This window comes from Lepidochelys kempii, chromosome 2, assembly GCF_965140285.1.
Source record: "Lepidochelys kempii isolate rLepKem1 chromosome 2, rLepKem1.hap1, whole genome shotgun sequence".
In the NCBI taxonomy this organism is placed as follows: Eukaryota; Metazoa; Chordata; order Testudines; family Cheloniidae; genus Lepidochelys; species Lepidochelys kempii.
In genome coordinates, this window is record NC_136381.1 from 266,356,895 (window position 1) to 266,373,689 (window position 16,795).

A 16,795-nucleotide genomic window follows, 5' to 3' on the forward strand; every position below is an offset into this window, starting at 1 on the left:
GGAGCTGTGAGGGTCGTGGGGCGATGGGATGGGGGGGCCCGATGTGTGGGGGGGGAATGACACGGGATGGGGCGGGGAACGGGATGCGGAGCTGTGAGGGTCGTGGGGCGATGGGATGGGGGGGCCCGATGTGCGGGGGGGGTGACACGGGATGGGGCGGGGAACGGGATGCGGAGCTGTGAGGGTCGTGGGGCGATGGGATGGGGGGCCCGATGTGTGTGGGGGGGGAATGACACGGGATGCGGAGCTGTGAGGGTCGTGGGGCGATGGGATGGGGGGCCCGATGTGTGTGTGGGGGGTGACACGGGATGGGGCGGGGAACGGAATGCGGAGCTGTGAGGGTCGTGGGGCGATGGGATGGTGGGCCCTATGTGTGTGTGGGGGGAATGACACGGGATGGGGCGGGGAACGGGATGCGGAGCTGTGAGGGTCGTGGGGCGATGGGATGGGGGGGCCCGATGTGTGGGGGGGGTGACACGGGATGGGGCGGGGAATGGGATGCGGAGCTGTGAGGGTCGTGGGGCGATGGGATGGGGGGGCCCGATGTGTGTGGGGGAATGACACGGGATGGGGCGGGGAACGGGATGCAGAACTGAGAGGGTCGTGGGGCAATGGGATGGGGGGGCCCGATACCTATACCAGTTTGTGGCGCCAATCCCATGAGCCTTCGTCCCCCACAGGAGGCAGAAGCAGCAGCTCTGTATAAATGGGTGCCTAGGCTATAGACTGTGTCACATACAAAGGGGAGTTGAAGTCCAACCCAACCATAGTTTGCTAATCTCCATTTACGTCGTATGCCTTTGGGTGGAAAGGTGCGTCAAGTGAGTCATCTAGTGCAGTTCTTCTCACCCTAAATATTTGTTTAGATGACTTGCCACTAGTCATCCTTGCATGCCAGGAGTGGCCCCATGAATAGTTCTGTGTTCTCCACTGAGGTGCCATAGGAAATATTTGTTAATTTGAGATGTTCCCACAGCTATCGGTCTCGCAATTCTCTCTAATGCAAGGCTGACTAGCACTGTTGTGAAGCAGGAATCTTAGCTAAAATACGCATGCTACAAATTAATATTGCTCAGGAAGCTTATGTTTTTGCTGCTTGGAGATATTATTCATTTTGTTACAGTAACTTCTAGGTCCCACAATCAGGGATCTGTACACACACAAAATGTAGATGTGGTTATAATAGAGAAATACTGATCTGAACCTATAAATCAGAGTAACAGGTTGGCATAGCATTCACCCTTTGATGCTAACGTATGTGAGCCATAGAGAGATTACTGCAAGACAGATACTGTCATTAGGCTGCTAATTCAGATGTCGCCCAGGATGGTGGTAGCAAAAAATTGTTACAACTTTTTTAGTGGCCTAAGCAAAATGAGTTTGGAGTTCAGTCCAGTGTCTGGTGGATGTGTCGACATCACAAAATCTACAACAGCAATTGGAACCCTTATTGATCCTCTCAGTCAAGAGTCCAAGCACTAACCGAATCATGGACATTGTACTCCCTTCTAATTCCCAGAGGGTGGTCACTCTACATCAGGGTTGACACGCATTGGTGGGGCAAAGAATTGGCTTGCTGCTACCTGAACTGTTTCTCTTATGTGGAGAAATGGAAAATCAGTCTCTAGGACTGTCAACCCATTATCTTTCAAGATAATTTAATTCACTATCTGAAAAAGAATAAAACCCCTGAAGCCTGAACACGCTAACTACAACATAGGAATTGCGCACTGCATCAGGCAAGTGGTCCCTCTAGTCCAGTATCTGAGTGTGGCCCATAGCAGATCCTTCAGAGGAAAATGCTAGAATCCCTGTTAAAGTTAATAACAGAATAGGAGTTTTTAGATGTATACAGTGCTGCTGTTGCCATGCTCAAAGCATGTGACCAGTCCAGTGAGTACAAAATTCATACTATTGAATTAAACCCTAAAATGTTCCCCAGTCTGCACAGATTGAGACTCTTCACCCATTTCCCTCTGCCTGAGAAAGAGTTTTACATAAATAAATAGATTTTGAATTCCTTACACTGAGTAGTGTCGGTTACGTACATCTAAATGAAGAATACACAAGAATATTTTGTAAAGCAGCGTTCACCAGTGTATTGTCTGTGTGATGGCCATGAACAAAGTTTTGCTGTCTGAGCCCCGGTCTACACTAGGAGTTGAGGTCGAATTTAGCAGCGTTAAATCGATTTAACCCTGCAGCCATCCGCATGACGAAGCCCTTTTTTTCGACTTAAAGGGTTCTTAAAATCGATTTCCTTACTCCACCCCCGACAAGGGGATTATCCCTGAAATCGGCCTTGCTGGGTCGAATTTGGGGTACTGTGGACGCAATTAGACGGTATTGGCCTCCGGGAGCTATCCCAGAGTGCTCCATTGTGACTGCTCTGGACAACAGTCTCAACTCAGATGCACTGGCCAGGTAGACAGGAAAAGGCCTGCGAACTTTTGAATTTCAGTTTCCTGTTTGGCCAGCGTGGCAAGCTGCAGGTGACCATGCAGAGCTCATCAGCAGAGGGGACCATGATGGAGTCCCAGAATCGCAAAAGAGCTCCAGCATGGACCGAACGGGAGGTACAGAATCTGATCGCTGTATGGGGAGAGGAATCCGTGCTATCAGAACTCCGTTCCAGTTTTCGAAATGCCAAAACATTTGTCAAAATCTCCCAGGGCATGAAGGACAGAGGCCATAACAGGGACCCGAAGCAGTGCTGCGTGAAACTTAAGGAGATGAGGCAAACCTACCAGAAAACCTGAGAGGTGAACGGCCCCTCCAGGTCCGAGCCCCAAACATGCCACTTCTATGATGAGCTGCATGCTATTTTAGGGGATTCAGCCACCACTACCTCAGCCGTGTTGTTTGACTCCTTCAGTGGAGATGGAGGCAACACAGAAGCAGGTTTTGGGGACGAGGAAGATGATGATGAAGTTGTAGATAGCTCACAGCAAGCAAGTGGAGAAACCGGTTTTCCCGAAAGCCAGGAACTGTTTCTCACCCTGGATCTGGAGCCAGTACCCCCCCGAATCCACCCAAGGCTGCCTCCCGGACCCGCCAGGTGGAGAAGGGACCTCTGGTGAGTGTACCTTTTAAAATACTATACATGGTTTAAAAGCAAGCATGTTTAATGATTAATTTGCCCTGGCATTTGTGGCTCTCCTGGATGTGCTCCCAAAGCCTTTGCAAAAGGTTTCTGGGGAGGGCAGCCTTATTCCATCCACCATGGTAGGACACTTTACCACTCCAGGCCAGTAGCACGTACTCAGGAATCACTGTAGAACAAAGCATTGCAGTGATGTTTGCTGGCGTTCAAACAACATCCATTCTTTATCTCTCTGTGTTATCCTCAGGAGAGTGATATCATTCATGGTCAGCTGGTTGAAATAGGGTGCTTTTCTTAAGGGGACATTCAGAGGTGCCCATTCCTGCTGGGCTGTTTGCCTGTGGCTGAACAGAAATGTTCCCCACTGTTAGCCATGGGGAGGGAGGAGGCGCTAGCCACGCGCTGGGGGGAGGCAAAATGTGACCTTGGAACAAAAGCATATGTGCTATGTATGTAATGTTAACAGCAAGGTTTACCATGCAAGAGTGTACCCATTGTTCTATAAAATGTGTCTTTTTATATACCACTATCCCCCTTTTTTTTTTTTTCCTCCACCAGCTGCATGTGTTTCAAGGATCACAGGATCTTCTCCTTCCCTGAGGCTAGTGAAGATTAGAAGGCGAAAAAAAACGCACTCGTGATGAAATGTTCTCTGAGCTCATGCTGTCCTCCCACACTGACAGAGCACAGACGAATGCGTGGAGGCAGACAATGTTGGAGTGCAGGAAAGCACAAAATGACCGGGAGGAGAGGTGGCGGGCTGAAGAGAGGGCTGAAGCTGAAAGGTGGCGGCAGCATGATGAGAGGAGGCAGGATTCAATGCTGAGGCTGCTGGAAGATCAAACCAGTATGGTTGAGCTGCGTATGGTTGAGCTGCAGGAAAGGCAGCAGGAGCACAGACCGCCGCTACAGCCCCTGTGTAACCAACCGCCCTCCTCCCCAAGTTCCATAGCCTCCTCACCCAGACGCCCAAGAACGCGGTGAGGGGGCCTCCGGCCCCCCAGCCACTCCACCCCAGAGGATTGCCCAAGCAACAGAAGGCTGGCATTCAATAAGTTTTAAATTTTTAAAGTGCTGTGTGGCCTTGTCCTTCCCTACTCCACCACCCCTCCTGGGCTACCTTGGTAGTTATCCTCCTATTTGTGTGATGCATTAATAAAGAATACATGAATGTGAAGCAACAATGACTTTATTGCCTCTGCAAGCGGTGATTGAAGGGAGGTGGGGAGGGTGGTTAGCTTACAGGGAAGTAGAGTGAACCAAGGGGCGGGGGGTTTCATCAAGGAGAAACAAACAGAACTTTCACACCGTAGCCTGGCCTGTCATGAAACTGGTTTTCAAAGCTTCTCTGATGCGTACCGCGCCCTCCTGAGCTCTTCTAACCGCCCTGGTGTCTGGCTGAGCGTAACCAGCAGCCAGGCGATTTGCCTCAATCTCCCACCCCGCCATAAACGTCTCCCCCTTACTCTCACAGATATTGTGGAGCACACAGCAAGCAGTAATAACAGTGGGAATATTGGTTTCGCTGAGGTCTAAGCGAGTCAGTAAACTGCACCAGCGCGCTTTTAAACGTCCAAATGCACATTCTACCACCATTCTGCACTTGCTCAGCCTGTAGTTGAACAGCTCCTGACTACTGTCCAGGCTGCCTGTGTACGGCTTCATGAGCCATGGCATGAAGGGGGAGGCTGGGTCCCCAAGGATAACTATAGGCATTTCAACATCCCCAGTGGTTATTTTCTGGTCTGGGAATAAAGTCTCTTCCTGCAGCTTTTGAAACAGACCAGAGTTCCTGAAGATGTGAGCGTCATGTACCTTTCCCGGCCATCCCACATTGGTGTTGGTGAAACGTCCCTTGTGATCCACCGGAGCTTGCAGCACTATTGAAAAGTACCCCTTGCGGTTTGTGTACTCGCCGGCTTGGTGCTCCGGTGCCAAGATAGGGATATGGGTTCCGTCTATGGCCCCACCACAGTTAGGGAATCCCATTGCAGCAAAGCCATCCACTATGACCTGCACATTTCCCAGAGTCACTACCCTTGATATCGACAGATCTTTGATTGCGTTGGCTACTTGCATCACGGCCGCCCCTACAGTAGATTTGCCCACTCCAAATGGATTCCTGACTGACCGGTAGCTGTCTGGCGTTGCAAGCTTCCACAAGGCTATTGCTGCTCGCTTCTCAACTGTGAGGGCTGCTCTCATCTTGGTATTCTTGCACCTCAGGGCAGGGGAAAGCAAGTCACAAAGTTCCATGAAAGTGCCCTTACGCATGCAAAAGTTTTGCAGCCACTGGGAATCGTCCCAGACCTGCAACGCTATGCGGTCCCACCAGTCTGTGCTTGTTTCCCGGGTCCAGAATCAGCATTCCACCGCAAGAGCTTGCCCCATTAGCACCATGATGCCCACCTTGCCAGGGCCCGTGCTTTGAGAGAAGTCTGTGTCTATGTCCTCATCACTTTTGTCACCGCGTTGACGTTGCCTACTCGCCCAGTTTCGCTTTGCCAGGTTCTGGTGCTGCATATACTGCTGGATAATGCGTGTGGTGTGTAACGTGCTCCTAATTGCCAAAGTGATCTGAGCGGGCTTCGTGCTTGCTGCGGTATGGCGTCTGCACGGAAAAAAGGCGTGGAGCGATTGTCTGCCGTTGCCCTGATGGAGGGAGGGGCGACTGACGACATGGCTTACAGGGAATTAAATTACAGGGTTGGCTTACAGGGAATTAAAATCAACAAAGGGAGTGGCTTTGCGAGAAACTGAATGGCCCCCTCAAGGACAGAACTCAAAACCTCAAGGATAGAACTCAAAACTGGGTTCAGCAGGCCGTTGATTTCACAGAGGGAGGGAGGGAGGGAGGAGAAAATGAATACAAAAGAAATCAGGTTTATTTCTTGTTTTAAGCCACTTCATCTATTTTTATACATCTTGCTGGCAGCAGACTGTGCAGTACGACTGCTAGCCATCGTCAACACCTGGGTGCTCGGCAGAAGACGGTGCAGTATGACTACTGGCCATCGTCTTCTGCTAGCTGCAGATTAAAAGACAGTGCACTGCCGGTAGGACTCAATCGCCATGAGACGAAACAAGGAAAATGACCTGGCTGAGTCACTCCCATGTTTGCCCAGGCGCCCAGTTAAAAGACCACCCAGGACTACGTCGACGACGGCTACCAGTCATACTGCACTGTCTGCTGCCAAAAGGCAATAAACTGCTGCTGTGTAGCAATGCAGTACCGCGTCTGCCAGCACCCAGGAGACATATGGTGACGGTTAGCTGAGTGGGCTCCATGCTTGCCGTGGTATGGCGTCTGCACAGGTAACTCAAGAAAAAAGGCGCAGAACAATTGTCTGCCCTTGCTTTCACGGAGGGAGGGAGGGAACGGGGGCCTGATGATACGTACCCAGAACCACCCTTGACAATGTTTTAGCCCCATCAGGCACTGGGATTTCTACCCAGAATTCAAATAGGCGGTGGAGACTGTGGGAACTGTGGGATAACTACCCACAGTGCAACGCTCCAGAAGTCGACGGTTGCCTCGGTACTGTGAACACACTCCACTGACTACATGCACTTAGAGCATTTGTGTGGGGACACACACAATTGACTGTATAAAAATGCTTTCTACAAAACCGACTTCTATAAATTCGACCTAATTTCGTAGTGTAGACATACCCTAAGATATAATGTTTGGGATAGGCTTGCTAGCCGTAATCAGAGAATCCCCTTCACAACTTAGATGATCATGCTTGGTAGTTTCTTAGAGAGAAAGTATTGACCTCTATCTATATAGCGCTGTGTTTCTCAGTGTGTGTGGATGTCTGATGGAGATGGGAAGCCTCTCACTCCTGAGATGTTAGTAGCATCTAAAGTAGTTGCCACCTGATGTGTCTTTAACCTATTTGAAACTAGTCCGTCCGGTTCCACATTCCTTTGTGTCTAGATGCTATAGCATTACATCTGCCTAAGATAGATCACAAATTCCACTATCACAGTTGGGTCCCTTGGTGGTCTTTGTGGAAGAGGCTTGAGCAATCCTCCCAAGCTCGCTTTTGATACATATTTCAGGGGGAGGAGTTGAGGTTTGAAGTGCCAATACCTGTGAAATAGCTTTTGTGTTGATAAAAGACTTTGACGTCTAAGGCTATTTCATTAACACTATTTTCTCTTCAAGAGTGTCTTTCCATGTAAGTAAACATGATAGTGAAATATCCTACTTCTCTGCCACTTCCACCGGCTGTCAACTCACTTTTCAGCACTGACCTGCATGTTCTTTAGCAGTTGAGTTCACATGGTTCATTCTCTTCAAGCCAAATCTTTCTTCCTGATCTTTCAGTACAAGATGCCTTTTCCAGCTTTATTCATTATGCAGCACTGGGTATTATGGAAGCAAATTTTGAGAGTGTTTTTCAAGTAGATACAGCAGCCACTTTAATACCTAGCTGACTTATGAAAAGTACTTTTTCCACTGACCTTGTGGGCCATAGCACAGATCAGTTGAATAAGGGTCTCTTCTCCAGTGTTGATCAGCACTTTAACCATGTTGGAAGACAATGGCTGTAAATGGGATTCCCCTAGCATATGATAGTGGTTGCTGGGTGGACAGGAGCTAAGTGGTTCAGTGGTGTTAGCTCTACCTAACTTTCTGCTTCCTGTAAGTAGAGACAGAAGGGATAAAATCAGTGACAAAAATGAGTTTTATGGCGATAACTGAAAGAGGAGCTCATTTAATATGATGAATAGTAAAACTTGAAAATTTACTATTTATTATTTGGATTACAATGAATTAATCTTGGAGTGTCTTAACTCCTGTGTTAAAGGCTGAGTTCAATATTTAACTGTAGTCTGTGGGCCTGGGGTATGAATCTAGGACAATACCTTACTCTGGACCTACAGACATCAATAGGAGGTTTGTACGTTGTTGTTAAAGTCCCTGTATCTCACTTGGCTCATTAATTGTGCTAATCTTTGGGACCACTTCTGGTTTTTGCTCTTCTTCTTTTCTGAGTGCTTAGCTGACTCTGTAGTTCTAGAGTCAGTGCCTCAATAAGATGAATAGGTCGGAGGACGGGAGGAGTTCACAGCTTTCAGACATCCTCTTTGTCTGTTTGCATACTCAGGCCTGGTCTGCACTACAGAGTTAGGTTGATGTAAGCTGCCTTTCACTGACCTATGCCAACTTAATAGCTCGACCTCCATGAGTGGCGTAGAGTCAAGGTTGATGTAGTTAGGTTGACGCGGTGTCACTGTAGGCACTGCGTTGCTTTCGTTGACTGTTACTGGCTTTCAGGAGCTGTCCCAAGCTGACAGCTCAATCATTACAGGCGCTCCTGGGGAGGACATGCACCTCCAACACAAGGAGCAAAGTGTAGACATGTACAAAACAATGTAATTACTGTGGCGGCTGTATGCTGACGTAAGTTAAGTCAGCTTAATTTTGTAGTGTAGACATGGCCTCAGGCTGACAACACAACATCAGTTTTTACATTTGGCTCATGTTTGAAAAAATAATTTCACAACCATAGTGTCTAGAAACTTTAATTTTAAAATGAAAGACTCTGAATGTGTCATTAGGGCCACATAAATAAGCTGGGTATTTGACACCTCTACTTGTCTAATGGAAAAGAGCATGATTAACAAACAGCAGTATTCAAATGATCATTGCCAAGAGAAACCTGTAAGATAACTTTAACATTGTACCAGGCTTGCAACACTTCTCTTCCAACTTGTTTTCTCATCTGAGAATCACTGCCGCTGCAATTCAGGTTGCTCAATAGACCATGGTGCTGTTTCAGCAGCAGGTGGCAGCTTGTTTTAGATGCGATTAGACAAAGAAGTGCTGATTTGACTCGATCTGTCAAATCTCTGATTATTCTAAGCTGGGTTTGGGGAAGTCTGTCATTGCTCCTCATGATCATCTCTCTGACCACAAGGTTTCTGGGGCAGAAGTTGAGCTGTGTGTCTGGCACAAGCGCACCCTGCTAGGTACAAGGTGCCCATTGAGGGCTCATGCCCTTTCATTTCTGCGCCAACATACAGAGTTTGTCTGGGTTGCTAAAATCAGGGGCTTGAAACGCCATTCCTTATTCCAGTCTTTCTCAAACTCTTCCAGATTGTGGATTCCTCCTTAAGTTAGATACTATTTTGTGCGCACCTCTCCTCTCAGCCCTCATTCCACTACAGTAACTCCTCGCTTAAAGTTGTAGTTATGGTCTTGAAAAATGTGACTTTAAGCAAAACGATGTTAAGCAAATCCAATTTCCCCATAAGAATTAATGTAAATGGAACACACAGTGGTATTGTACTTTAAACTCAGAGGAGCCAGGTAGATTTTTTGGACTCCAATTTCTTACATTCCTTTATCTGCTGTGGATTGCCTCCAGCCTGGTATACATGCAATTTTCCTGGATGGCCAGTGAAAAGGAATGCTGTTGATTAGTTTGAACTATGCAGAGAACTATTCCCTACTCACAACCTTTACTGCAAGACCCAAAGAGGATCTAATGTAAATAGGGGGGCTTAAGTTCCATTTAAATTTCTTGTTCATGCCATTTTCCCTCTGTTTTAAAGCTATCAGTTGGCCCTAGTAATTCCAATAAGGCATTTTTTCTTCTGTTGCTCTAGATGCTTATTGATATCTTTGCAGGCAGTTGTGTTTTATGAGAGATTTTTTTTTTTACATCTAACTACTGTTACCCTGTATCGAACATGAGGGGATATTTTTATACATAGTGATTGGCTGAATGGTGACATGTGACAATACCCTAAATTGGAATGTTTGATTATCTTCCTCCTATCTGAGGGCTTGTCTACATTACCGCTTAAATCGATGTAACTTACGTTGCTCAGGGGTGTGAAAAGGCCACCCCACTGAGCGGTGTAAGTTACATCAACTTAAAGCGGTGTCCACACTGTGCTGTGTTGGTGGGAGTTGCTCTCCTGCCGACATAGCTTTTGCTCTCGTTGAGGTGGAGTAATTATGCTGACAGGAGAGCGCTCTCCCATCAGCATAGTGCATCTTTACCAGACATGCTACAGCTGTCCCGGTGTAGCGCGATAGCGTAGACTTGCCCTAAGCTTATGCTGTTTTTGACTCTCTAATTTACACTAGAGTTGACTGCTTTGTCTTTTTGCCCTTTCGCTTTTCCCTCAGAATGTAATAGCCCCAGAAATCACAGCAAAAAAAAGGTCCAGTGTCACGTTAGGTAGCTGTGGTCCTGTTAACAAAGGCTCTTAAAGATGTTTAACCAAAAAAAAAAAAAAAAAAAAAGATGAGATCTTTGCACCAAGGGGTTTACTGATGGCTTCTCAGTTATGCAGCCTCCTGTTGTCATGAAAACAATAGATGTCTTTTTATTACACCTACTGTGTTTTTCTATGAAGAAGGCTCCATTATGTGCTGGAACTAATTAATATTTTAAGCATGTGGGTGTGTAGTGGAGAATGATTTTTCATTAGTCTACTACACATCATTGTAAAGGAACATTGCATAATATCCTTTGTCAGAAGTGGAATAAACTGCGTGGGTGATTCTGCCTGTAATGGGTTCCACTGAACCCCTGTAAACCGTGTCTTTCTCCAGGAAACTTCAAGACACCTGCTAATATGGATTGTAAAATATTTCTAAAATAGTTTTATCCTTCTGTAAACTCTTACCAGACTCCTTGGCCTTTATTACTAAGATTTTTGCTCAGGAAATTGAAGGGTTAAAAGAGCTAATTGGAGCATGCAAGTGATATACAAGACGCTCTCAAACAGCTCTATGAATCCTGACCAGTAGTGCCCTGTTTTGTCTCTTCCTGGGGCTCCTATTAACAGCACTTTAGTCCTTGGCATTTCAGTTGTGCTTGAAGACCAACTTAAATGTTAGTCTGTAAAAGTGAAAGGTGAATGTACTAATCTGTATGAACTCATAAGAGTGCCTGTATTTTTATGATCTCACAGATGTTCTCATGGCACAGATTAGGTCATTGCAAACGGAAGCTTCTGACTTAAAGTATGGATGAAATCTTAAAAGATCCTTGTGTCATGCTGTCTAGAGTGGCTCACAACTGAGTGCCTTCCTTAGGGCAGACTGTCAAAAACAGGGCAGACACTCTGAACTGGTGGTGTGCTCTATAATTAGATTTCACCAAACTAGTAACAAATGTGAACTTCTGGATCACGAAAACAGTCTTATCATGGGTTCACAGACAGAGTCCTCTTAGACTCGCCAGTCCATCTTGCCACCCAGACAAACTGGCGTAATGATAAGTGATCACTTAAACCAAATGTTCCGATTGCTTCCAGTCACTTACCCCAAATCAGTTGGTGCTCTTGATCTTACATCAAAGAAAACACCTTTAGCCAATCCTGTAATAAATTCTCTAAAGGTTTATTAGGAAAAAGAAATGAGTTATTTACAGGTTAAAGCAAGTAAACACGCACACACACACACACACACAAGTGAGTTATCGCCTAAATCCTAAGAGTGACAGAGTTGTAGTGATCTGGCAATTTAAAGTGTGTCTCAGGGCGGGCTCAAGATCTCTAGCTTTAGTTTGTCTCTAGCATTGGCAGAGTTCAAACAGTCAGCAAGATGGAAAATTTTCCTCTGACTTTGTTTTATTTCCTTCATTCAGCTTCCAAGTCCACGGGACAAGCTTCCTTGCCCATAGCACTTCCATGGTGCAACAGGGCCAGTAACCAATTCTCTATATTGGGATGTTCCTTGATGGCCCATCTGATTTTGATAGTCCTTCTGGGTGGGTGCGGGAGACGATTCCAGTGCCTGGGTTCACAGCTTCAAAGCAAACATTTTCAAAGTTATAAAGCAAAACTGACATATTTTCTTATAGCCTGGAATACACACATTACGTGAAATTAATGCATGCAAGCATTTCGTAGTCTAAACACTGGATGCATTCTTACAAGACTGATACCTATTTTGAGCAAAACAAACGTACAGGTGAACTGGCCAGTCTCCAGCTATGAGTTTGTTAATTCTTAGCTGATGCCTGCAGCCTGGGCAAGAGTTGGCATCTGGCCTGCCTACGTCCCACCGTGTTTTATGCAAATATCGCTTAGTAACATGGAACAAAGGACAGCAGATATTGAAAATGACACATCAGCGATAGATGTTCTAAAGTAGAATGCTTCAGTTTGCCTTGTGAGAGCAATTGCTCTGTAAAACTCTGTTTTGGGGTGCTGCTATGCAAAACACCAAATCTTTAGATTTAGCCACTTCTTACTTTCTTTGGAAACAACTGTTTTAACTTCAACTGAGCTGCCCATCTAATTCCTTTTTTCTTTGGATGCGTTCAGTCCAGGGAATGATCTGTCCAATGAATGTCTAGAATGTATTGGTTTGTTTAAATTTACAACAAAAAGTAAATGCCTTTCCTCTTTGTCTGCTTTTAAACTGGGCTCAGTAAGATGCCCCGATAAAGGCGGGGCATAATGGTCAATTCAAAAAATTGCACTGTTATGTGAAAGATGACCTACAAAATCAAAACAGAAACTGAACGGCCCCAATAACATGTACTGAATGCTCATGCTAACTGTGGCGCCTTAACATGGCTTTACTAAACCCTAAACTGGGGGGCAATAATCACTTTACTGTTGCTGCACGTACTAAACGTGTAGTAGTTCAAAGAACACTTGCTCATGCTGTCGTACCACAGGGACTGCTGGCATTGGAGAGTCAGAGCCATCATGCTGGGTGATGTTTTTAGTGAGACCATGTATTGCCAAAACCCCGTGGAACTGATACTTTTTCGTGCTTTCCACCACTTCTGACTCTTGATCGACTTTTAATACATTTTACACCTTCAAACTATTGTAGAAGCACTTACCTTTGATGGTCCTGGGAGGTGGGTGATAATCAACTCAGTCATATAGGTGCGGGAAACTGAGGCGCTGTGGTACAGTGATTTGGCCAAAGTCAGCTGTGGACAGGTTGAGAATAGGGCCCAGCTGATCCCGCATCCCAATAGTGCATTCAGACCACGAGATAACGTTGTCTCCCCTAAAAGCTGGCTCAGTTGCTGTCTCATTTCCACTCTTCCTGCTCTTCGTTGTGCGCTGAGTAATTCCACAGCCTGATGCTTGTGGCGGGATTTGTTCACCCACATGGAAGTGATTATGCAAAAACAAAATCTCTTCCAACAGTTAGACACAGAGAGCGGTAATTCACCATGATGGTATAGGAAATTCCATTAAAGAACATTTGCATAGTAGGAGTCTGTTACACTTCATTAACTTCCTGAGGTGCAGAGGCTCTTTGTCTGAAAATTTCCTTCCTCTCTGTGGGCTTGACTCGCCAAGCACCCTCTATGTTGGTGTATTTGTGTGTGTTCAATGGGTTCTCTCAGGTAGGCTCAGTGCAAGATTTTGGTTCACTTTTAAGCAAAAGTGGCTTTATAAAACCCTTAGCAGGAACCCTTCTACTCTCCTTAGCGTCCATGGAAACAAATCTTTGGAGTTTAAATAAGCCTGAGGAACTAGCCTGGGACTCTGGAGATTCACGTTTGGTTAGGTGCTTTGCCACAGACTTCTTGTCTGACCTTGAGCAAGTCACTTATCACCCTGTGCCTGAGTCCCATTGCAGGACATCTGTGGTGAAGTTTGTGAGGCACATGGGTACTACGGTGCTGTAGAAGTGTGTAGAAATCTTCCTCAAGCAGTTTTTCCTCTTTCTCCACACTCAGCCTCCTTTGAACTCCTGTCTAGTGACTTGGTGTATTTTGTTCAGACTAAGCTGTAAAGGGCAGGAAATGTGTATAAATAATAATACCGTAGAGTTAGAAAGTGACGTATAGCATGCATATTACTTACATGATTTATAGACAGAACAATAATAGCAGGGAAGTACCTTTACACTATTGAGTTGGCCTTCCTAATTGTTAATTGTGGTGTTACTATCTAGAGCAGGGATGAGTAAACTTTTTGGCCGGAGGGCCACATTGGGGTTGCAAAACTGTATGGAGAGCTCTGTAGGGAAGGCTGTGCCTCCCCAAACAGCCTGGCCCCCACCCCCATCCGACCCCTCCCACTTCCTGCCCCCTGAGTGCCCCCCTCAAAACCTCCCACCCATCCAAAGCCCCCTGCTCCTTGTCCCCTGACTGCCCCCTCCTAGTACCCCCCCGCCCCTATCCAACCCCCTCTGCTCCCTGTCCCCTGACTACCCCGACCCCTATCCACACCCCCACCCCCTGAGAGGCCCCCCGGGACTCCCATACTTATCCAACCGCCCCCTGGGATCCCTCACCCCGGCTCCAGCCCCCTTCCCATGTCCCTCAGAGCAGCATGTCTGCCAGCCGGCCGGAGCCAGATGCACCGCCCAGCCGGAGCCAGACACGCTGCCGCACTGCCCTGCAGGAGCATGCAGCCCCGCTGTCCAGAGCACTGCCCATGTGGCTGCGGGGGAGGGGCCCGGGGTAGCCTCACCAGAAGGGCGCTCAAGGGCCGGGTAGGAGGGTCCCGTGGGCCGTAGTTTGCCCACCTCTGATCTAGAGGCCCGCTTCATTATTTGCAGTTTAAATAAGGTTATATTTGTAGGTGAGAGATGGAAAATGTGTTTTACATATGGATAGGATTTATTCTGTTTGTGTGGAAATATAAATTAGGTTTGTTACAAAGGATAAACATCTCTATAATTGTTGATGGCAAAAGTCTAAAGTGAAACTTTATTGTACAAGTTGAGATGCAGTAAGAAACATAGTAGCAAAAATAGACTTTTAAAACCTCTAGCAATCTGTTAATAACATAGCCAAGGGTATTTGTTTTTTAAAGAGAAATAAGCATAGATTACAAGTAATTATGTATGTTGTGTGACTCTTCCCAGTTTGACTGCATTTATAATGCGCTCATCACTGGTGTCTTAAGTGCTGAGTTTGATGGCTCTTCTTTGGAGCTAGTCATCCAGCTGTCTGTGATGCGAGGTTGTGTAGACATGGTGTAACTACACAACCATTTTGCTAATGCACATGCCAAAGCGTAAAGCGTGGTTAAGGGCTGTACAGAGAACGTAAATATGAGCAGATCTATTAGGGGTGGGGAAGTGAGTTTATGTGGGAATGAAGTTAAATGAACAGATGAGGCATTGGGGTATAATGACCATGCTGAAGGAAAAGGCAGAGGCTGAAATCACAGAATGTAAACCCTAAAATAAAGATGTGGATTTACATTGACCAGCAGCTAGTAATTGGTGGCTGAGGGAAGAGAAAACTAATGACTGATTAGCCCAGCTTTGAATTCTGTGGAATGACTGGAATGCATGATTCATGTCAGGTCTAAATGACCTGGCTGTTTTCCTGGCCTAGGGTGCCCCGACAGTAGATGGGTGATATGAAAAATTATGATTATAACAGTTTCCCCAGGCAGCTTGGTATTTCCTGTACAGAAGCAGGTGGGGGAGGCAGATCTGGGACGAGAGAAGTTGCGCATTCTTGAATGAGTGACTTATTGTAGGTAAACTGACTCTATCGACCTTGGTTGTTGATCATTAACAATCCAGAGATGACCCCGCTGTTAATCTACAACAGGGTCCAGCAGATGCCAAACAGCAGATAGTCACATTGGCTGGTAAAGGAGAATGAAAATGTTCCAAACGTTAGACTGGAGCAGGAGGGAGGTGGGCTTTGGTGTCTACAGTTAGAAACTTATTTCCACATGTAGCATCTAAATAGAAGTGATTTGATTTTTTTTTTCCAGAGATGGTGAATACACGCAGCTCTCAATGACTTTCGCTGCAGTTGTAGGTCAGCGCCTCTAAAAATAAGGCCACTAATTTAAGTGCCTTACTCTAGAGGTCAAATCAGAGAGTTTTTGCACAGCCTTTTCAACCCCTGGTTACCCCTAAAGGTGTCAATGCACTAAAGTGGATCATCTAGACCAAGGGTCTCAAACACGTGGGCTACATGCAGCCCGCAGGGTTATTTCAGGGAAGGGGTTGGAATTGGGGCAGGGAAGGCGTGGGAAGAGGCAGGGCATGGGCGGGGCCTCACAGAAGGGGTGGAGTGGGGGCAGGACAGCGGGGGGGGGGGTAGTCAGTGGTGCGGCCCTCAGGCCAATGTACTAATCCTGATGTGGCCCTTGTGGTCATTTGAGTTTGAGACCCCTGATCTAGACCAATAGTTATGCTCGCTGTCCTTGTTCCCCTTCTGTCTGTTTATAGGTAGGGGACCACAAATTCAGCGCCCACCGGATCGTACTAGCAGCCTCCATCCCTTACTTTCATGCTATGTTTACAAATGACATGATGGAATGCAAACAGGATGAGATTGTCATGCAAGGAATGGATCCAAGGTAACTCCCTGGGGCAGCCAAGGGACCACAGCCAATACAGCTTGTCGATGATGTTTTTGCTGATCTCTGCACACAAATGCAAATGTGTAGGTTTAGAAACGTGCCTTTAAGGGTTAAGATAAATCACATTTTTAAATAAATGTATGTTGCTACTAGCATCTTAGATTGTTATTAAGTTGAAATAATCTAATAGAGCTGAACGCAAGTGACCCTTTTTCTGCTCTTCTCCACCCTGTTTAGTGCACTAGAGGCTCTGATCAACTTTGCTTACAACGGACACCTAGCAATTGATCAGCAGAATGTTCAGTCTTTGCTGATGGGGGCAAGTTTCCTTCAGCTGCAAAATATCAAAGATGCCTGCTGTACCTTTCTCAGAGAGAGGTAAGGGTCCCCTTGGTCCTGTGCTTT

The 16,795-nt window shown here is 46.4% G+C and overlaps 1 protein-coding gene across 3 annotated transcripts in view; it reads left to right on the top strand.

Annotated features, from left to right (window-relative positions):
• The window catches only part of KLHL18 (kelch like family member 18), a 37,485-nt gene that overhangs the window by 1,492 nt on the left and 19,198 nt on the right, over window positions 1-16,795 (top strand). For 2 of the 3 annotated variants that reach the window (XM_073334878.2, XM_073334879.2), the window contains exons 2-3: window positions 16,257-16,387; window positions 16,628-16,768. In XM_073334878.2, coding sequence (XP_073190979.1) covers window positions 16,257-16,387; window positions 16,628-16,768 — 272 coding nt within the window. Of the gene's footprint in view, window positions 1-16,256; window positions 16,474-16,627; window positions 16,769-16,795 lie in introns of those variants that run through there. The other variant, XM_073334880.2, reaches the window with a different exon arrangement.